The sequence below is a fragment of the Gekko japonicus genome, unplaced genomic scaffold (assembly GCF_001447785.1).
Source record: "Gekko japonicus isolate JY-2015 unplaced genomic scaffold, Gekko_japonicus_V1.1 scaffold237, whole genome shotgun sequence".
Taxonomy (NCBI): Eukaryota; Metazoa; Chordata; class Lepidosauria; order Squamata; family Gekkonidae; genus Gekko; species Gekko japonicus.
The window spans coordinates 264114-286388 of record NW_015161955.1 but is presented as its reverse complement, the minus strand read 5'-3'; the positions used below and the strand labels follow the sequence as shown (position 1 = coordinate 286388).

The window sequence follows — 22275 nt, the reverse complement described above, 5'->3', positions numbered from 1 at the left end:
CCAAAGTGCTGCTTTCCACGGGGGTGCTTCCAGGTGGGGAGCAGTGTTCCCTCTAGGCTGAGTTAGTGCGAGCTAGCTCACAGTTTTTTAGCCTCTGGCTCACTCATTTTTGTCTCCGCTCAGGACAGATGACTCCAGTGCAAACTAATTTATGCAGCAGCCAAATCTCCTGCTCACAACTTTAGTGCCAGTAGCTCGCAAAGTAGGATTTTTGCTCACAGGGCTCCATAGCTTAGAGGGAAGGTTGGTGGGGAGCCAAGTTGGTTTGCAGCAGCAGCGTTGAACAGAAGTCTAGGAGCACCTTTAAAAGAAAAAAGCACACTAGCAACTTATTCCGTGCTTCTGAGGGAGCAAAGCTCTGACTGGGGGAAGCATGTGGTGGGATTGACGCCTTTTCTTGTGGCCCTGGACGCCCGTTTTATTTTCCTTTTCCCCTTCCCTGCAGCTTTCTCTCGATGCCTCCCCCTCCCCGCGGTTTTCCTCCAGGTCTGCGAGGCAGAAAGGGGCTTGCATTTAATGAGCATGGATGGTCCTCAAAGAATGTGCCTCAGGCGGCCCTCTTGCTCGCCCTTCTCCAAAGGAGAGTAATAAGATACAGATAAGAGCTGGTGTGATGCCAGGTGTCGGACTAATAGGATCTAGGAGACAAGGGTTCAAGTCCCACTCTGCCACGGAACGTGCCGGGTGAACTTGAACCACTCATGCTGGTTTTAACCTCCTGCACAGAGTTGTTAGGTAAAACATTTGGGGTGGGGTATGCTGCCCCTGAGTTTTTGGGAGGGAGAGATTGGGGGGAAGTTGCTGGGTAGACTTTTTCTAATTGAGCTGGTGTAACTTGATGGCTGAGTTTGAACTATGAGGTGGTTCAAATATCGCCTCTATCACAGACCCTCTTCACCCACATGGTTTTAGGTAAGCCACACGGAGCATCCTACTGCCCCCAATTTGCAGTGTGAGGCTTTTGTAGAGTTCCTGAGTCTATCTTCTACCATTCTACTGCACAAAGCTTGGAGCCTTCCTTCAATTTAAGGGGTTGTTCCTCCAATGGAAGAGCCATTAATGATGGAAGAAGGCTTCTCCAGCCCAAGCTAGGATATGACCCTGTGTGGGGGAAGTGCTCTAGACTCTGGACACGCTGGATAAATTATATAATTTGTTAAACAATGGTACCACCCTCTTCTGCCCATCCATTCCTACATTTCCTAGATGCTGAAGGGGTCCCTTTCAGGCTGTTCTCCTATGCACATTTTCTTAGTTGTCAGTCCTAGCCAGTACGGTGGGAATTTCTGCGTAGGAAGTGTGCATGTTGATTTGGAAGTAAATTCCACGGTGTTTACATAGTTAGGCAAAGGATATAGGACTGTTATCATAAGCACAGGTACTGGGATTAAGTTCTGTCAAACTCTGTAAAACCTGCTTTTTAAGTAAACATGTATAACAGCAGAGGCTTACATGCTAATTCTAAGCACATTTGGTGGGAAGAATGCCCTGCTGGGATTATGTGAGGACTAACTTCAAAGTTAATCTCATCCAGCATTTTCCTGGACAGTAGATAAAATAGTAAAATTATCTCTTTTTGCATATGCTGTCTAGTTAATGGATGTTATTGCTGTAAGGTGGGGGCAGGGCAGATGGGGTGAAGGGCTGAACCAAAACTGTGGGCTTGGCACAGCTGCTTCTTGCAAATGGGGATAACTACACATTCCTGGTATCAGCAACTGCCAAAAATCTACCAGTCTTGTATTCTTCACAATCCCTGCAGTTTGGGGTGGGGGGGAGAGGATTGTCCAGAGAAGCTGCCAGCAACGGATGGAAACATCAACCAGCCTAGTGGGGTCAGAAGCTGCTTTCCAGTCTCTCTGTGACTACCTTTGTTGCTCTAGTCCTTCTGTTCTCTGTGTGGGTGGGGGTGAAATCTGGATTCTGGAAGAAGGGCCGTGAGGTTGAATAGCACACAGACTGGAAGAATGTTAAGCATTACAATAGAGGTGACTTGCATTCTGTTTTGGAGTGGATGTCTTGTCTATGCAGACTTGAACACACACAGAATTTTGACCCCTAATGTGCTTGTGTACTTGTATGCTAGCCATGTTCACATGATGAAAACACCCAAGAGTGGACAAATAAGGAATGACCTCACATACAGCAGTGCCAAAGAATCTGATGCTGTCTGTTGCTGAAACAAATCCACATTTTAGTGTGTGTTTACATTGATTTACATAATGAGCATAATAGCTCTGTTGTAAGTTATTTGGATCAATACTGTATGCAAGTCTTAAGCGTGAGGGATGCGGTCATATATACAATTACCCATGAGTGAGTCTTGTTGAATAGAATAGGAGTTATTTTGTAAATGTAAGAATGGGTTGTTAGTAAATTTACAAATGAAGGTTTTTAAAACCTTGTGTAATATTTCTGTTAAATCCCATTGACATCAACAGGATTTAAATGACCTCTCCGTGTGCAGGATTGTAGCATTTAATTCTAGAATCCTTTATTCTCACTAAGAAAACCTGGCTGGATTGGACCAGGGGTCCATGCAGTATCCTGTTGCTATCCCTGGCGAGCAAGGTACAAGTAAGAAATAGAGGCCAATACCCATTTCTCCATTGCTTTCCCTCCTCCCAATGATGTGTAGAGGTTTGGAAGTTCCATTTAGCTATCCAGGCTAATAGCTATTGATAGACCTATCCTCCATGCATTTGTCTAATCCCCTTTTAAAGCTATCACTATATTTTGTGGCTATGGATTCTGTAAGCTAATTATGCATAGTGTGAAAAAGTACTTCCTTTGTCCTGAATGTACTCTTAGCCAATTTAAGTAAGTGGCACTGAGTTCTAGTATTATGAATCAGGGAGAAAAAAATATTTTCCTCTGGATACCATTCATAATTGTATGCATGTTTCAAGCATATTCCTCCCATCTCCTCAGTTGCTTCTCTTTAAAATGAAAATTCTCCAAACATTTTAGCCTTTTCTCTCAAGGAAGATGCTCTAGTACCTTAATTGTTTTATATACTTGTTTCTGTGATTGTCCGTTATAGTTGCCCATTTTGAAAAGGCTGTTCCTAATCCTAAAATTTCGGTTTTTCCCAGCTGTCATTTTTTTAATGGAGAAAACTGTTTTGATGGCTTCAAAATTTCCAGAGAATATTGCCACTGGAAGTTTCATGTCTTGGCTATTGCAGTAATGTTACAGATACTAAGTGCATTGACCGGGGAAAAGACATTCAGTTGCCATTAGGGATTTGGGGACATCTGATGGCTGAGTTGCTTGTAATTTTTAGCAGTATTAAGTATTGCAAGAAAGTAGAGTGGCCTTTAATTCTCATGGATGTAAAAACTATAATCTTTTATAGCTGTGTTTGCAGACTGCCTTGAATTTGAAGCGGCTGCATGTTTGTACAGAATAGATCGGCATTGCCTAATTCTTAGATGATGGTCAGAAGACTCATTCCAGCCACACGTATGGCTGAAGCTTGAAAAGCAATGACTTGAATGGACATTTAGGCTTGTGAAAGATCATTTATTTCAAAGGTTGCTGTCCAAAATTATTAGAAGCTGCTGGTGGTGGTCAGCTTCATCCTAAATCTCTAGCTGACAAAACAAACATCGCTTCCTTGCTCAGCTGTAACGATTTAACATGCTGTCTGCCTTTAATACCTGTTCCAGTTTGGGACCTTTGCCATCTTGTATCCCAGCCTAATGGTTAGGCAAAGGAGCAGTGTACCGTGATCCATGAGTCACTGTGTTAGTTGTGAAAGCACCAATTGTGATGATCAAATGGCTTGTTAATTACAGATTAAAACACTTTAATGTGAAACTGAAAACTAGATTCTGCTATAATTTTGTTTTTTCCTCCCCACCCCTTCGCCTTAGTCTGCAAATGGCCTGAGTGAAGGGTGGATACAAATTACATTTCCTTCTGAGAATTCAACTAAAATCTTCTAGGAAGCATGTGGAAGCATTTTCATCATAACAGGTCTAGTGGGAAGGGGAAAATTATCTTGTGGGGATATTAATTGAAAATGGAGCATCTGTGGGGAGGAAATCGTACATAGTGTGTCTGAAGTGTTGTATTCCTTGCTCACGAGGGTGTGGGCCGGGGGTGGTGGTTGTGACCACTAGCTGAAAAGCATGGACCATCTTTTCCCGACTTGGATAAATTAGTCAGGAGTCAGGACTGTGGTCTGTACAACAGTGTATAGCTTGCTGTGGGTTGGATCCTATTATGTAATTTTGCATAATTTAGTGTGTCAGGGTAATACGCTCTGCTTCAGTTCTGTTTCTAGTCTTCTGGTTGGTTGTACAACTCAAATCCTATTTCATAGTTTATTGAATGTCCCGTCTTGTTGAATTTACCTACCCTGTAAACCACCTTGAGTCCAAGTGAGAAAGGTGCACTATAAATAACATAAATAATATAGACATAGCTTGAGTTTGTAAATGCTGACTATAGCGTTTTATGGGAGGCATCCAACTTCAGGTTGCAGACTTAAAAACAAGTTGCAAGTTGCTATTAATGATGTTAAATGATATGGATTTGTTTAGCCATAAGGTTCTTCATACATGCACACAAATGTGGTATGCAGGACTTGATTAGAATACGTTCTCTGTGGTCCTAGAGGGTCAGTTCTGCTTTATATTCAGTATATATTTTTGAGGTAAGGAGAAGTAGCTCTACTGTTCCTTTAACCATGATATTGGAAATTCTTTAATTGTGTGGCTAGTGTGAAAAGCACTGCATATATCCTGCTCCTAAATAGCATTTGCTCTAAACAGAATCCCATTAATTTATTCTAAAGTGAATATTCTTAGGATCACAGCATAAATTGTTGAAAAACTGACTTGATTGGCTGTTCCTTTCCTATAGAACATCTGGTTGAAGAGTTGTAAGTGCAGCTTTGTTTCTCTGATTTTTCAAAATCCTTAAAAGTGCTTGGCAGTGCATTTAGGAGGCAAATTAATTTCACTTCTGGATTATATTTGTGCTTGTGTAGCTGAACTAGATATATAAATGTTACTTAATTACTTAGCTTTAATTCTTGATTCTGTATTTTCTCTTAAAATATACTAGGTAGGGGGCTTCCGGTCTATGGATTGGCGATGGCAGTCGCTCTCCCCAGAGCTCGGGGAGGCGATTAGCACACCATCGGCATGGAGGGGTGCCACCTCAAGTGGCCTTCCCACGGAGTCTTTGTGAAAGGCTCCAGGCCAGAGAGCATTGAGGGTTAGCCTCTTCGATGGCATGCTGCTGGAGAATCGAGGCTTCCCTCCGCTCTGAAGGTCCTACCGATGAGTGGCCTTAGGGTACAAGCTAACCCAACCGGGACAAGCGGGGTAGACCGAGCGGAACAACGATTGATGTGAGCGAGGTCAGGAATGTGACCAACAATGAACGTGAGTTCTAAGTAAACAAACTTTGATAAACGGCACCCCCCTCCCCGTGGGAAAAGCGGAGTGCAAAGAGGGACGCCTCTGAAGCACAAGGACAGATAAATGCAGCGAAGGGGGAGTGGGAGGAAATAAACAGTGTGTGTATTTTGAGACTTACTTGAATACAAATAGCTTCGAGCCCGGGAGAAGTGGTTTGAAAGTGTAAACAAAGTTGAAAAATGGCGGCATCACAAGGAAAGTTTAAAGCGAAGCCTCCGAGGCCGGAAGAGGGAGCTGACATCATGAAGCTGTTAGCGGATATGTTCAAGCCAGTGATGGATCAGCTCGATGATATTAACCAGCAACTGACCTCATTAAATCAAAACTTCGTTTCACAACAGCGACAGCTGGCAGAAACGGAAAAAAAAGGGGAGCTGGTGGCTGAGAAAGTTACAGAGATAGACACCTCAAGCAAGAAGATGAAGAAAAGAATGGGTGAAGTGGAAACGAAACAAAATCTTCAAGAAAATCGTTTGTTGCAGCTGCAAATGGAAGAGGCTAATATGATTCTCAGGTTCCAGGGGATTCCTGAGACAGAAAAAGAAAATTTGAAAAAGACTCTGGGTGAGATTATCGCTCCAGTTACAGGCTTGCCAGCGGAGGAAATAATAAAAGACATGGAGACAGCTTATAGGGCTTAACTCCAATTATATTTAAAAAAATTGCCTGCCTGCCTGGAGAGATTGTGGTGAGATTTGTAAGAAGACAGACCGGAGATGCTATATTAAAGGCAACTTCAGCAATTCCACTGAAATTTGGGAATACAATTATCAAGACTTTAAAAGACATTCCATTTGAAATTCATCAGAAGAGAAAGAGCTACAAGAAGTTAATTACTTTTCTTCAAACAAACAGTATACAGTATAGGTGGGCGATTTACTGAAGGTGTCATCTTTAAAATCAGTGATAGAAGGGAGAAGATAGACTCCATCTTCAAAGTCAAAGAATTCTTGAGATGTTAGCTGGGATCGGGGGAAGAATCTAAAGAGGAAGAAACTAAGTCAAGTGACTCAGCTGCCTCGGGAATGGATGAGGGCTCTGCTGCAGAAGTGGGTGCAGGAGCAATGAAAACTGTATATGATTTTAGAGACAGAAAGCTGAAGTAAGGACAGAAGGACTCTGATAAATGGCCCTTTGAAACAAAGAAGATGCTCAGAAAGTTCTCTCATAATAACTAATTTACTAATACAGAACAATGTGGAAAACAAGAACTCTACAAGTATATTGTTTTACTAAGTCTTTTTATACTAATATTAAGTTTAACATAAAGGGGGTCTCCCACTCTTGAGTTTTTAGTTAGTGTGGGTATCTTTTCTTTATCCATAGTTGTAGTTCCCCTTCCTATATTTTTCTTTGTAGTTTGTAGTCATATTGAAAAAATAAAAATACCCCTCTGGGGGGTTAAAAAAATATACTAGTTAGCAGACCCAAACCTACAACTAAGCTTATTTATCTTACTGAATATGGGCAGTTTATTTAATGGTCTGCCTGTAATTTATATCGTATTGGTCACAGAAGACATTGTACAAGTTATGATATATTCCTCTTCAGTATGTATAGTTTGCCATTAATGTTTGTTTCAAAGGGGTGGGAGACACTGTATCTGATTTCTGTTCTGATAATAAAATGTTGCCTTACGGTTACTCTGTGATTATTCATGGTCATTTGAGTTCGTTAGAGTCTAGGAATGTATTTACACATTCCTTGAGTGATATCTACTTGGGAGTAAACCCTATTAGAATTAGTTGGACCTTCTTCCAATTAAAAAAGCATATTACTGGAATATGTAAGTGCTTTCTCTGTTGGTGAATAAAACCAAATGATTTAATGATCTCACAAAATTCCTACTGTAGTGCCTTGCTCTTGAAAGCTGGAAATTTCTTATAGTGCAAAATGTTTGTTGCCTTTCTCTTGCCTCAGTAGTGGGGCGGCAAAACACCCATGTCATTGCATGGTTGTCTACTTGGCTTGACAGTAAGCTTCTGGTTACAGCCCTAAGTGCTGGTGAAAATTGTGTATATAACCATAAATTCCCTAGAGCATGCATATCTCTGTGTGCATTGCCTCTGATATGTACCCCCCCAGCTATGTTAGAAACTCCAATCTAGCTTTTATATGTTGTACATACTAGTAACATGTCATACCTTTGACTTGACCTGTGATATACTTCCCAAAAGACTGGCTGGCATGCTTTCTTTAGGAATGAGAGTGCCACTTGTGTTTGCTGCCATGTCAGTGATGAATTATGGGCAAAAAGGTGTTTAGCTTGGTTGGACAAGACCACACAGTAATTATAAATTTTGGTAAGCTGCCTTTGTTTATATGCTCTAGCTCTGCCTTCACTAAGGTTTAGTAGTGATGTATATACTTTTTCCTTGCAGAAATTTAAACGAACGTTCCAGCTGATCTAAAGTAATGTACATATTGGATTCACTGTCATAGTTTCACATGTATCCAAAATGTTATACTGCTTGCTAAGTGAGTTCTTGGATGGTAGAACCAAATTTGCATCTCTTTAGCCATTTTTAGGCTGAAATATCTTTTAAATGTCTAATTATGGCTGAACCGTACTAATTATTGTTTTGTTGCTAGAAACTCCTGTTATTTGCAGCAACTGATATTTTAATTTGGAGGTGTCTACCTGTACATTAGATTTATTTTTTTTCCCTCTTGGAGCACCAATATTGAAACTATATATATATATTAATTTTTTGCATTTGTTTTGTGTGTGCCTGTGCCTGCACATCATAGCGACCTCTTGTAGCATGGAGGACGTTCAGAGAAGTGGCTTGATAGCCTGCCTCTGCTTCCTGGCCCTGGTATTCTCTGGAGGTCTCCCATCCAAATACTTGCCAGGGTGGCCCTGCTTAGCTTCCGAGATTTAACAAGATCGGGCTTGCCTGGACTATCCAGGTCAGGGCTACTGAAACTATATACTGAACGATACAAAAGTGCTCTTTGAATTTGTGCCTAAGCAGTTACCATTACAGGACAGCTTTTGTTAAATGTCAAGGGTTTGATTTATGTTTGGACTCAGGTGGTGATGGTTAACTTTAAGAAGTATGTTGTTTCTGATAAAGGAAATAGATGCAGTTTCTTGTGTCTTTCCATGTCTTTTGTGGGTTCCCCCAAATTAAGGGAATGTTGTTTGATTAGTCTAACACGGTTGCATCCCTAGCTGAAAACTATATTCAGGATAGCTATAAGTAGTTCAGCATCTGCTTGGAATAAGAAAAGTGTTTCAAGTTTCTATCCTGTCTTAATATTTGAATACTTTCATTAGCGCTTTGAGGGTAGGAATAGAAAGTGCAGTTCTGAAGTCTGTATATGATACGTCTTGTGATATTGTATCTGCCTTAAAGGGTAGGTTTGTAATTCAAAATTAAATAATCTGGAAAATTGTGTAGAAATAAACAACCATTTTTGTGGGTTATAATTTTTAAAGTAATCTTAATCATAACATGCAAATTTATGATGACACAATGTTTTAATTGTTTTTCCTTCCAAAAATTAACAGGGGGAGATTTACCTTGCAATAAATGGTTTTTGTCATCTCATAACATAGTTTAAGCTCCAAAGATATTACTGGGAGTCATTGGCTAGGCATTTAGACATTATTTGTGGTTGCCACCAATTTTCTCACTCCCCTGCATCTGCTGGCATGCTCAAGAGGGCTTGGAGGAGAGGCAGTGGTTTCTCTCCTTTGTGCTTGAATGTGGAGCTGAGAGACAACACGAATCCCTCACACATGTGAGAAGGCTCCTGCTGTTTGTTTTCTTCCCTTCTTCAACCCAGCAGCACTCATCAGAAGAACTCTGGCTTCTATGTCGCTGGGCATCCTTTTTGCCACAGGGCTAGTAAACATTTGGTCATGGGAAGCTGGTAAGTGGGTTCACAGAAGCTCGATCTTAATGATTCAGTCTGGCTGTTACAACTATACCTCATAATTTAAATAACCATTCTGGAGTCTTTTGTATGTACAGCCCACCCTCCCCTTCTGATACTTTGACATAATTGCTGCTAGAACAATGTATTCAAGGAGCAGTTTCTTCCTTGAGTTTAAAGCTGGCTCCTTCTAGCTCCTGAACAGTTCTGCTAAGAATGCAGAAAATCTTTGACAACACCCAGTGGTTGTCATTAGTTTATTACAGTTATGCCATTTCCTGTGTGAGGGGAATACCACAATACCACATCACTCCAATATTGATAAAACTCAGCTGATGGACAGATAATGTTTTATTCATCCCATGGAGGCTTTTCTTCATAGACTTACACTGCTGCACACATGGCCCTGTGGGTCTGTTGCACTTGCTATGGCTTAACTTGGTAACAATTTATCTAGTGGGCCTCCTGAACTTGTATTCAGCAGGCTGTGGGATGTACCTCATAACTGGTTCCTATATGAACAAAGAAGGAGGCGGATGCATAGTCCCAAATTTCTATCTATCAGACAACATTTGAAGAACAGCTCTATAGGGGAACTTGTTTTTTTTGTTCCTATGTGGACCAATACAGATATAACATTCTCTGCAGAGTCTTGCCTTCTGTTTTTCTGCCCCTATCCCCCATCATTTTTTTTATTTCAGCACTGAGATTAACATTAACTATGACTAGTGTTAAAAACTAGAGCTTGAAACAAGCTTCAGATTCTCATTACAAACTCTCGTTTAACACTGACTGTGAATTATTAATATCAGTTGCAGACATTATGCTAAGTCGTGAAGACTGAAAAGGGCAGAGAAGGTCTGGGCTGTTCCCCGTGCATAAAGTGTTGTTAAGGGATCTGGAAATGTTATGTCTGTATTGTGCCATACAGACTTTCTAGTTATCCGAATTTGTTATCTGAAAGCATCTTATCTGAAAATACCACTTTTGTGTGACCCTACACAATTACGTTCTGTTCAGTCCTGCATAAATAAAAGTCAGTATTCTTTTGCATGGTGGTTGTGTGTAACTTTGCAGTCTCTTCTGTTGACAGAGTCTAGGACTGTTTGAGAGAAGTCAGTTTGTCATTCTGTACTACATTAGACTTGCTATCTGAATGGGAAGCCTTGATGATCTGCTATACAGTTTATTGTGACAAATGTTCGTAACAAATCTTTGTCTTTTGATTGATAATATACTTAAAACTGCTTCCTTTTTGACTTGTGTTTTTGTAATTCTGTACGCTTCTCTCTGTAAGTGTAAATGAAATATCTTTGTACCATAACTTAATCTGTATCTTGATAATGTCCCCCCAAAGTAGCGTATGTCTCCTTGTCTAAAGATGTATTGTAAATGTAAGCTCCTGTCTCTAGATAAGGGGTGCAAAAGTAGCATTACAGAAAAAGGTTGTGGGGTGAGAGAAAGGTGGAGTAATTGTTGGCGTTTGAATTGGCTAACACAATACCAACACAGTGGGGTACATTAATAGCTGAGCAGAGTAGAAATACTACTACTGGTGAGGCTTTTGCTGGAGACTTGTGTTGACGTTTCAGATGGACGTGCATAAGCTGGACAGAATCTGAAGAACATCAAATCACCAGAGGTCTAGAGAAAATGTTATATGATTAAAGAGTGAAATAATTAGGTTTGGGAAGAGAACGATGTGAAGAGGCTTGGTAATTTATCTTCAAATGCCTGAAGAAGGAAATTGATCGGCTGTTCTCTACTACTGTTGTTGGGGCTCAAATGGCAACCAAAATGTCACCCTGAGTGTGAAAAAGCTGCTTAATTTGTAAAGAGTGCCAAAGCTTTATCCCAGTGCCTCCACCATTCTTTACAATTGCCTGGGGGTGTGGTGGCTTTTTAACCTATTCTTTAACACACGTTCACCGATAAAACAAGTATGGTTGGATTCTTTAGGTGTAATCAGTCCCTAAAGCAGGCAGATTGACTGGAAGACTGCTTAAGGTCACTTTTCTCTGTAAAATCAAGGATTTCTGTTGTACATATATGGCAGGGAGCTGCAGTGATGTGGTTGTTAGGTGACCTTGGCCTACTCCCTTGAACTAACCTACCTTGCAGGTTGTTGTGAGGGTAAAACGGAGGGAGGGGTGGTACATTGCTTTGAGTTCTTTGGACGAAAAAAGGCAGGATTGCTTTTTTTAAAAAAAAGCAAAGAAATAGAAGCAGGAATCTATCAAGAAGATGGATGACAATCCATGAAGTCGCAGTGATCCCACTGTTGTTTGCGTACAGAAACTGGAAGACTTAGATTTTTAATATTTTTTGTATTATTACGGACATTATCTTGGAATCTCCAAATCTGTCAGATCCAGTTTTTCATTATATAGTTAACCAAGTAACCTAGTTTCTTGTTTGGTCCATTACACATACAAGAGATTGTGATGCTAGAAGAAGAAGAGAAGAAGAGATTGGATTTTTACTCCGCCCTTCACTACCCAAAGGTGCTCAGAGCGGCTTACAAACTCCTTTCCCTTCCCCTCCCCACAACAGACACCCTGTGAGGTAGGTGGGGCTGAGAGAGCTCTGACAGAAACTGCTCTTTTTCAAGAACAGCTGTGCCAGAACTATGGCTTGCCCAAGATAATCCAGCTAGGTGCAAGTGGAAGAGTGGGGAATCAAACCCGATTCTCCCACATTAGAGTCCGCGCACTTAACCACTTCACCAAACTGGCTACCCTAGAGTATACCGAGGACAAGGCATGCTGTACGGTTTGGATGTAGATAATTGTGTTGCACTAATTCCATCTGGAGACTAGTTCACATGGCTTGAATTCTGACTAAGACCAGGTAGGAAAGAAGGTTGGGCGAAGATACCCATGTCACTTGCCCATAAGCCCCACAGGCGGCAGAGTCCTTACTACTTTCCTTAAAAGGTAATGGAGATTTATTTATTATTTATTTCATTGGACTTTTATCCTGCCCTTTCCTGCAGGCAGGCTCAGGGCAAGACATGGCATTCTTAAAACCATACAAAATTTAAAGAGAGTACAATCATAAAACAAAACAATTTATACACATAAACCCTTAGCACCGGCTAAAACAATTTACTGAATAGGATGCGATTCCAGTTGCAATGCAGCTGCAGATCTAAACAGAGCAGGAGAGTGGGTGGGCGAGTAAGCAGCAAAGATGGACTATAGTGTTGCTGGGCATAGCTAAGCCAGGCAAAGCAGGGCAAGGCAGAGTAGAGCAACAGGTCATTTGCTTGACCTTTAATTTTGAAAATTTCAGAAGAAATATCTTATAGAATGTCTTGTGTATATGGTGGTGGTATGTCTTCTTCTGTATACAGAAAAGAAGTCTTGATGTTTAGACCTTGTGGTATTGCAAAGAGAATTGCATCCTAAGATTGCAGTGGCCCTTGCAAGATTTATCTTTTATTCAGAGGTACTTAACTTAATAGCAAAAACATTTTCTTAAGTAGTCAGCACTTGGTTAAAAAAAAATGAGGAAGCCGAGTGGTCATCTGTAAAATCTAGCCTTTATTACGCATTTCCGATTGAGAGCCTTTCTGTTTTACCTTGCCCTTCCTTCAGAAAGCTTAAGGCATCATACATAGTTCTAAGTTTTATCCTCACAACAACCCCGTGAGGTAGGTTAAGCTAAGATTGGGTGATTGGCCCGGAACCTCCATGTCTGAGTGGTGAATTGATCACTTGTTTCCACGGTTCTCATGTCACGCTTTAATTACTACACCAAACTGAGAAGCAGAATCTTGGTATACTTCTCTGTAATTGGTTGAATCCAGCAATGTGTGAGCAGTGCCGCTTGCACAAGCAGTAATTCAGTGGCTGCAGCATCGCATGGCACTTTAGTACCAGTGTTATTTTGTTTTTAAATGTGCATGTAGAGCAACGGGTCGTTCACTTGACTAATTTTGAAAATTTCAGAAGAAATACTTTACCGTATGTCTTGTGTATTATGTTAGTGGTATATCTTCTTGTGTGCATGGAAAAGCTAGTGTGGATACAATCACTTTCACTTGTTTGCAAGCAGATAGCAAGGAACAGCTTCAGTTCTTGCACAAGTACTACTGCTCATATAGAAATATTCTACTTCTACATAAAAATAATGGAGGTATGTGAGGTGTATTTATACGTTTTTATATACTTATGTATTTATATACCAATAGTATGTTAGACAGTTATAGTATGTGTTGGTCAGTATAACTGGATTGTTAGAGGAACGTGGGTGACAGGTAGTCATAAACAACCCTTATGTATTTATATACCAATAGTATGTTATTGTATGTGTTGGTCAGTTAACTGGATTGTTAGAGGAATGTGGGTGACAGGTAGTCATAAACAACTGAGGGACATGTAGCTAGCCATGAGGGCAGACAACTGTCTCAAATAAAACACTCACTTCTACACTTGTATTTTGACAGAAAGCTACAATAAATGATTTGAAAGAAGCAGCAGCACAGAAGAGAGGGGAAAATGCCGAAACCGGTAAGTAAACCACTTCTTACCTTTCTAGAACTTGATAGGCTTTCAGTTCAGTCTGTGATCTAGTGGCAAGCATTTTGTTGCTGAGTCTTCTTTTATTGTCCTGAATAGACATGCTGTCATATGTAGGAAACTTCAGAGGAAGGGCATGGTCCAGATGTTGTGCATGGAAGGAACAGTGCATAGAGGTTCTGCTTGCCACATAGGAACTTCATGAGCAAAACTGTTAGAAGTGGACAGCCCAGTTATCCAGGCCCATGTGTGAAGTTACTTCCACTTTTAGTGCAGTTAGTAAAGGTAAAGGTTTCCCTTGCTCGAAAGCCAGTTGAATCTGACTCTAGGAAGTGGTGCTAATCTCTGTTTCTAAGCCAGTGCTGTCCAAAGCCAGTGGTGTCCACTGTCTAAGCCAGTGCTGTCCAAAGACATTTCCGTGGTCATGACTAAACGCCAAGGTGCACGGAGCACTGTTACCTTCCCACCGAAGTGGTACCTATTTATCTACTTGCAATTTCTTGCTTTCGAACTGCTAGCTTGCATGAAATGGCAAAGGGTAGTACACTGTGTGTTGTTTCCACGTCAGTCGCATGTATACTTCTTCTGGGCATGTTGTAAAAGTGTGAAGGCAGAAAGCAACCTCAGCGGCATGTATACTTTTCCTGGGCATGTATAATTCTCCTGGGCATAAGTTGTGAAAATGTGAAGGCAGAAAGCACAAGTCATTTACTTTTCTTTCCTCTTTTCTGAAAGATTTGAAAAAGTTCTGAGATGCATTTATTTACTGAGGAATGGAGATGCTATTGTTAGTAGTATTGTTATGGAGCTTTACAGAGTACAAGATGACATTTCCCTGCCCCAGGGAGTTTATGATCTGAAACCAGGTTTACTAAGCCTTGTGAAAGCTTGCTAATCTCTGCAGGAAAAAGAAGGTGGGGTGTTCTGTTTTAGTAATTTCTGCCGTCTTTTTGCAAAGACTCAAGGGCAACATTTTTCATCTCACTATGGTAGAGATCATGGAACTCTTTAGCTAGTATAAAAGTGGGGAAAGGTTGGGCAAGTGTAACAGATTTTCCAAATGATTGGCCCTGTGTCAGGATATTCTTGAAGGAAGTCCTTCCTTCAGGTTTAATTATCCCTAGATTCTCCTTAACTCTTGAAGGATGGAAGCAAATAGTAGCCAGCTACTTCCATAGTTACTCAGACTGCGCTCCCCCACATTATCTGATTTCTAGTTTTGTGTTTGCATACATACACACATGGAAATCTGTCTCAAGCTTAGAACCAATGACCCTGGATTTCCCAGTCTGGCTGCAGCAACTATAAGTTCTATAGATTTAAAAGGCAGCTGAATAATGTTATTGTCTGGATGTATAAAGACCCTTTGTTCTCAACCATAGGAAGAAAGAAGTCCTGCTGTCAGGAAGCGAGGACAATCTTGTTTCATTTCCCTTATTTAAGTGCGTGTTCAAAAGTAATGAGCTACTCTGAGAGCCTGGTATTGACTACTGCCACACCATTCCCACAGAAAGACATGTGTTCAACTTGATTTAACTGGTGGTGAATGAATCTGTGAGGAGATCCGTCTTTGTGTTTAATGACAAGGTTTTATGCACCAGCACTGGCAGTGTGAGAGGGCAATGGAATCTGCAGCTTTTATGACTGTGGGTGTCTGCTGATTCAACACTTTACAGTTCCTGTGAGTTTGCATACAAGTAGTCCTTACCTCCTTTTCTGTTTAACATCATAGAGTACTTATGTATTCCATGTTCAGCATTAGTTTTACCTGTTATTGTTTCACTATAGAGGATCATGATCATGAATCTCTTCAGAAATTCAGTGTTGCATTTCTGGAGAGCTTTGCATTGATGGGTGATAGATGAAGAACTTTAAGGTAAAGGTAAAAGGTTCCCTTGCTCGAAAACCAGTCGAGTCTGACTCTAGGGTTGCGGTGCTCATCTCCGGTTCAAAGCCGAAGAGCCAGCGCTGTCCAAAGACATTTCCGTGGTCATGTGGCTGGCATGACTAAACACCAAGACGCATGGAACGCTGTTTCCCTCCCACCGAAGTGGTACCTATTTATCTACTTGCAATTTCTTGCTTTCAAACTGCTAGGTTGGCAGGAGCTGGAACTAGTGACGGGAGCTCCCTCTGTCATGTGGCACACTCGGGTCTCAAACTGCTGAACTACCGACCTTCCACAGCCTGCAGTTCAGCTTCTTAACCACTTGAGCCACCGCAGCTCCCGAAGAACTTTAGGGGGACAGATTTCAAACCTTCCTTTATTAGAAGGCTGAATATTTAGAACATTTGCTTAATTACTTATTTGAGTATAGCTAGAGCTAAGGTAACATTCTGGCTGTATCCTCAGTGCCATAGGAACTTTAGCACCGGACCAGTATAATTTGGAAAATGCATACTTTGGCAGCTGCATGTATGGATGGCCAGGGTCTATCTAGAGGCAAACACCGTGCCTAGCATGTTCAGTTAGTATCAGGTTCTCAAATTTGATTGAGTTGTCCTTCAGCCAAGGCTCTCACCTATATCTTAGAAGAAAAAGTAGTGCTCGTTGGAACAGCTGATGGCATGGACTACCCTTAATCAAGAAAAGGATGCTTAACTTTTTTGATGCCTCTCTAATGTGGAAGGTTAAGAACTGTGGCTCTTCCATGTACCTCTTCCCCCATAGTGTTTGGGTTCTTCTGTTTTGTTTGGGTACAGAGAGAGGATTTGAGGCCATGCATCTCCAGTGTTCCCTGAAAGCTGCTTTTGTGGCATCTCGCTTCACTCTTTTGCTTTATTAGCAAAATACAGGATGCTTTCCTTAAAGTAAACAGGATTTAAAGTTGAATGGCTCAGTTAACTGATGCCCTAATGTGCCTGCATAGGAATATGTCTGTGGTTTTTTAAAAGTTTGCGATTGAATGTACAAGACTATAATGACATGTGTAAACAAACGTCTTCTTGAATTTCGTCTAGGATGTTGTGTACTGTGTGCTTTGTATGCTTTACATAACAGAAGATGCCCAAAAATATTTTGTGTACTATTGAAACGTAGATGTACAATCAGCAACCTAGCTATTAACATTAAACATTTGGGTAAGGCATTCATTTCCAAATGTGAAGTTCTGTAAGCATTGCAATTAACGTAAGCCAGCAATTAAATACAACTCTTAAGGTTCTTCCTTTATTACCAGCTTTGAAAACAAAATAATGTGGTCACTGTTATTAAAATTAATTTTACTGTACACTGATTTAACAAAGTGATTACACTGCTATTAAAATAAATTGTATAGGGGTTTTCCAAGTACACAAGATTTTATGCTGTGACAAGTCTTAGTGCACAGATGTCCCCACCTTATGGGGGAGTTTATTTTTATCACGTCAACATTGTACTGAAAGCCTTTTAAAAAATAAACTCCGCATCCAGCAACCATGGTAAGAAACACTGCTAAGACTCTTGAAGGGTATTCATTTAAAGCATTTCTATCCCACTATCTCCTTGGACTCAAAGTGGGGAACAATGCAGCAGCCAAACTGAGATTAAAAAAAAATAAAGTTTACAAAAATATAAAGTTTATAAATTTAAAAGTATTCAGATTTAAAAGACAAGAATGAAAACAGGCAGAGTTAGCAACCTTGCAGCCAAATACTCTGAACAATTCAACCTCCACCAGATGCTTTCCAGAATAAGACTCTCTTTCTGAATAGAGCAAGTGAAAACATCCTGCTCACCCTCTCTGGCAAGTCATTCCAAAGGATGAGGCCCACCATGAAAAAGGCATGTGATCTCACTGTATGGGTAGTGCTAAGGGAGGGCACTTGGAGGAGGAGGCTGTCTAAAGAACGTAACTGGTACAGGGAAGTATACTAAGGGATGTGGTTCACATCTGAAGGCAACAGGGCTCTAAAGGTAATAACCAGGACTCTGAATTGAGCCCAGAAGCTAATGAGCACTTAGTGGAGTTGACGCAGCAGTGGAGTTGTGTGTTCCAACCAGGTGATCCCAGAGAGGAGTGTTTGTGCTGCACTTTGTACCAATTCCAGACTTCTTCAAGTACAGCTCCACAGAGAGCATATTAGAATAGTCCAGTCTGGACGTTACAGTAGCATAGATCAGTGTAGCAAGAGGCCAGTTTACAAGCTAGCTGTAAGAAGACAGTCATAGCAACAGTACTGATCTGCTTATCCACTAACAAGGAAGGGTCCAGGAGCACCCCCAAAAAAACCCTCTCTTAACTGGGTGTATTATGGAAAGCTTAACCCATCTGAGTTTAGTGTTTTGTCTGTCCTTTTGGCATTTGTTCTGTAATTGTTGCAACTGACTCACGGTGACTCTAGGACCATGGAGTTTACACGACAAGAGATGAGCAGAGATGGTTTGCCATTGCCTTCCTCTGCATAGCAAATAGCTTCACTTTAAAAAAAAAGGACTTTTTTTTAAAAAAATCCTCACCAGATGAAGCAGAGGATGTTAATACAGAATTGGTTGGTTGTGAAATAGGAAATCTGCCTCCAGAGTTAGGCATAACTTCATAATTAGCAAACAGTATGGTAGATGGCTCAGAGTGGTGGCTCAGAGGTTAAGATGCTGAACTGCAGACTGGAAGGCCAGTAGTTTGGCAGTTCGAGACCCTAGTGCCGTGTGACGGAGTGAGCTCCCCAGTGATCCAACTCCTGCCAGCCTAGCAGTTCGAAAACAAGAAATTGCAAGTAGATAAATAGGTACCGCTTCAGTGGGAAGGTAACAGCATTCCGTGTGCCTTGGCGTCTAGTCATGCCCGCTACATGACCACGGAGACGTCTTTGGACAGTGCTGGCTCTTCAGCTTTGAAACAGAGATGAGCACCACCCCCTAAAGTCAGATTCGACTGGTTTTCAGGCAAGGGAAACCTTTACCTCTGTGGTATTGTGGCCCTGTAACAGAAGACTTGTATGAAGAACATGTTCTCCCTGCCAGGTTATTGGTCCCATGGTAGAAGCCCATTTGCCCACAGCAGTGAGACTTGCCTCTGTAATATGGCGGGCTCTCAGAAGAATGGCTCAAAAGTGGTGTCACTGGGATCCTAATGACTGTATGGGGGGAGGGGCATTTGCAAAGCAGCCTGACAGCAAATGTTATGAGTGACCCAGCACAGGAAGCTGCAGTCAGGAAACACCTGGGGAGGCTTGTCAAAGGATGTCTTTGGATCCTAGCGAGAACAGTGATGGGAACTGTGAGGCCAGCAAGCCATTCCTGCAGTTGCATTTAGATCATAGTGACTCCTAACTGCTCTGAGGGATTCTGGAGGGAGAAGGCAGTTTGCATACCCAGCCACTAAAATTAGTGATTTCATTTAGTCAGAAGTTTCTGTGTTGTAGATTGTAGATTGACATCAGTGGCAACTCAGAACCAGATAGGTGACAAAGGTCAAAAGAAGCATGTTGCCAGTAGCAGATATGAATACGGGCAGCCTGTGTACATTCAGTACATTTAGTTTACTGAGTCATTAGTGAAAAGAGTCTTTTACTTACAAAAGGGGCAGAACCGTCAGCGCCTTCCACAATGCCAGTGATCTGCTTTAGGCAAGTGGCCTCAAAGCAAGCAAGCAGTAATTACAAACTCCCATTGTGTTGTGGGCTGTGTGACTTGCCTCTGGGCATAATTTTTGATCTTAAATTAAGTAAAGCAGTTCTACATTTTTTGTTTACTAGCAGAGGTCTATCTTTGAAAATGTTATGAATAGAGGCAAGATTTCTTTCAGTATTTTCCAAACAAAGCAAAAAGCACAAATGAAGCATTTGTCCTGATTCCGGATATGGCTCTCAGACTAGAGGAATTGCTGCTGCTGTGAGGATACATGTCCAGACTTCAGTAATTGTTCCCCTCTAACTTTTGAACATTCAGACAATCTGGTAACCAAAAGCAGACCCCCCCCCCACAAAGAGCATGACATGCAGTTATATATTTAAATATTAAAAAGGAAACTTAAAAAATCAGTTGGTATGCCTTGGTGTCAATTTGTCCTGCACAAGGCCTGGTGTGATCATGTGATAGGGGAGGCAATGCACAGATGAAGAGTCCACTGTTTGTCTTACTGGGAATAAGCCTTATTAAAGCCAGTGGGGCTCAGTTCTTGGTTCTAAGTAAATATGCATGTGATGATACTGAGTCACTGAAACTCCTTAGGTGGAAAAGCCATCTAGTAGAAATTAGTAGCAAATCTGATTCCTGTTATTAAAAGAATTCTCTTGTAAAGTAGTTTAAAAGCAGGGGCAAAATGGGCTTCTTCTTTTTTTGGTATTGATGCTGTGCTTTTATGTCTCTCTGTTTCTTTCTCTGACTGAGGTCAGGACAGGAAGGAAAGCTGGAGTTGCTTCCCTAGAAATCAGGTACAGGCTTAGGAGTGTGAACCGCTTAAAAGCACAGTGCAACAGATTCCTTTACCTTAAAAGGCAGTTGCCTAAATTAAAAGTTCCCTTGCCCTTGGTGGCTTGGTGCATGCGTGTGTGGAACACTGTATTTGCAAGTTCAGTTATTGTTCTACTGTTATGGGTGCTTGAAGAGTTGTATGGAACTCCAAGAAATGCATGCCTGTAGCTGTCCTTGGGTTTCTTTCCTTCTGTCTTTCTATCTTTCTGAGCAGGGCTAATTTGGTAGTCCCTTTCTCCTCTAGCCATACCCCTTCTATTTGACTCTACTTTTTCTTCTTTAACCACTCCTTTTCCATTTCTATTTGATTACCCTGATAAAGAGAAATTTTAAAAAATTGCTTTCTTGGTTACCTTCTATTACTTTGTATAAAACAATGTAACTTAGATGTAACATTGGTATAACAAGTATTTTGTTTTCCTAAACATGCATTGCATATAGTGTTTGCAAACTAAAACTAACCGACTAAAAGCCAGATCCTCTGAGTGTCCAGGCAGTGGTGCATGAAGAGATGTAAAGGCCTGTAGAAAGTTATATCTCTAGGGCTTTGCATTGTACAGCAAGACTGATTTTGTTAACCTGACACAAAATGTCAAGCCATATACATAATGACACCATGAAACTGTATGTACAGAGATGGCTGAGAATATTTTTTTTGCCTGCATCTACCCATCATGATCAAGATGTGAACCATATGAAAGCTTCTCTAATGCATCAGCTAGTTGTGTCAACTGCAGCAAAACAGATTTGACAACATCTAGGGGAGCACTCCAGTATGTGAGACAGAGCTTTCAGGGTTAGTTGTGGCAAGTGCTGTAAGGCCACTTCCCAGCATTATGTTGCTCTAGAGAAAAAATGAATGCATTTGATGTAACATATTCCCCCAAATTACTTTGCTTGGCCAGTATTACTTTGCTTGGCCAGTACTCTTTGCAGTATGCACCAACCCAAGATTCCAGTTGTAGAGAGAGCAAGGTACCAAGAACACCTGAGGATTTTTTTTCAAGAACAATGGCTTTGCACCCCTTTGTATTGTCCCCTCATATTGCTATCATTATCATAGTGCTGTCCCCGAATATAAGACACCAAAAACCCATCCATTGCCACCTTCTCCAGCACAGGCTTTGCAAGACCTTTTCCTGATCTGTCTGCGACATCCATAAATTTCAAAGAATTCTCCTTTATGTCCACTGATTTGCTTATTTAATCAATTTCAGCATACCTGCACACCAGTGACAGTTGTTTGTGTTTTGAGATATCTGGGGTACAGTCTACCATCATCCTGAAAAATTTAGCTTTTTAAAGCTTTTTTATTAGCAACATCTGTTATTGTACACGCAGGCACATAGAGAAACTCATTCTGCATATCCTGTCTGACAGAAGGAACATCGGTCCCCTCTTTAGCACGCTACAAATGTCCACTCAAACATATTTTGAGAAAACCTGAAGAATCTTTAGGAGAGATTCCATTGTGTTCAGTGAATACCTTGTCTGATGATCTTCTAAAGGGCCACGTTGTTTTTAGCCATGCACCAAATCAAGTCTACAATACTTGATGCCATTGCTGCTGCTCTAGAGGAAGCTGTCTTTACATGTCTTTGTGGATGGTAATGTTCGGTTTCAGAACAGCTTCCAGCTCTTTCCATGTGGAGTGATTGTTGAGAGGATAGCTTGATACCTCATGTGCATGCAGAGCCCCCTTGTCAAAGAGGGGCTTCCAGTCTTTGAATCCTCCTGAACTTGGGTATGATGGCTTGTCAGTATTAGCAAACCATTTGCAATAGAAACAATAGACAGAATCACATGATAGTGAGTAACCAAGCCAGTCTTTCAGCCTTGACAACCATTGCCCAAACTCCAGTAATAACTAGTGGAAGAGAACTGCCTCTTTGTACCATCAGGGAAGTCTCCCAGTGGAAAGTCTCTGTGCATCCTATCCCCACTTTGCTTAGGGCCCCTTTTGATGGCTTGGCATCCCAGATGATCACTAATTACATCTGGCCACTCTGCAGGATCGTTACTGAACTCTGGGAAGTGG

The 22275-nt window shown here is 41.2% G+C and overlaps 1 protein-coding gene across 2 annotated transcripts in view; it reads left to right on the top strand.

The window, feature by feature from the left end:
- The window catches only part of RDX (radixin), a 52371-nt gene that overhangs the window by 477 nt on the left and 29619 nt on the right, over positions 1–22275 (top strand). The window contains exons 2-3 of one of the 2 annotated variants that reach the window (XM_015429491.1): positions 13771–13834; positions 20159–20197. In XM_015429491.1, coding sequence (XP_015284977.1) covers positions 13823–13834; positions 20159–20197 — 51 coding nt within the window. In that variant the 5' untranslated portion in view covers positions 13771–13822. The remainder of the gene's footprint in view (positions 1–13770; positions 13835–20158; positions 20198–22275) is intronic. The other variant, XM_015429492.1, reaches the window with a different exon arrangement.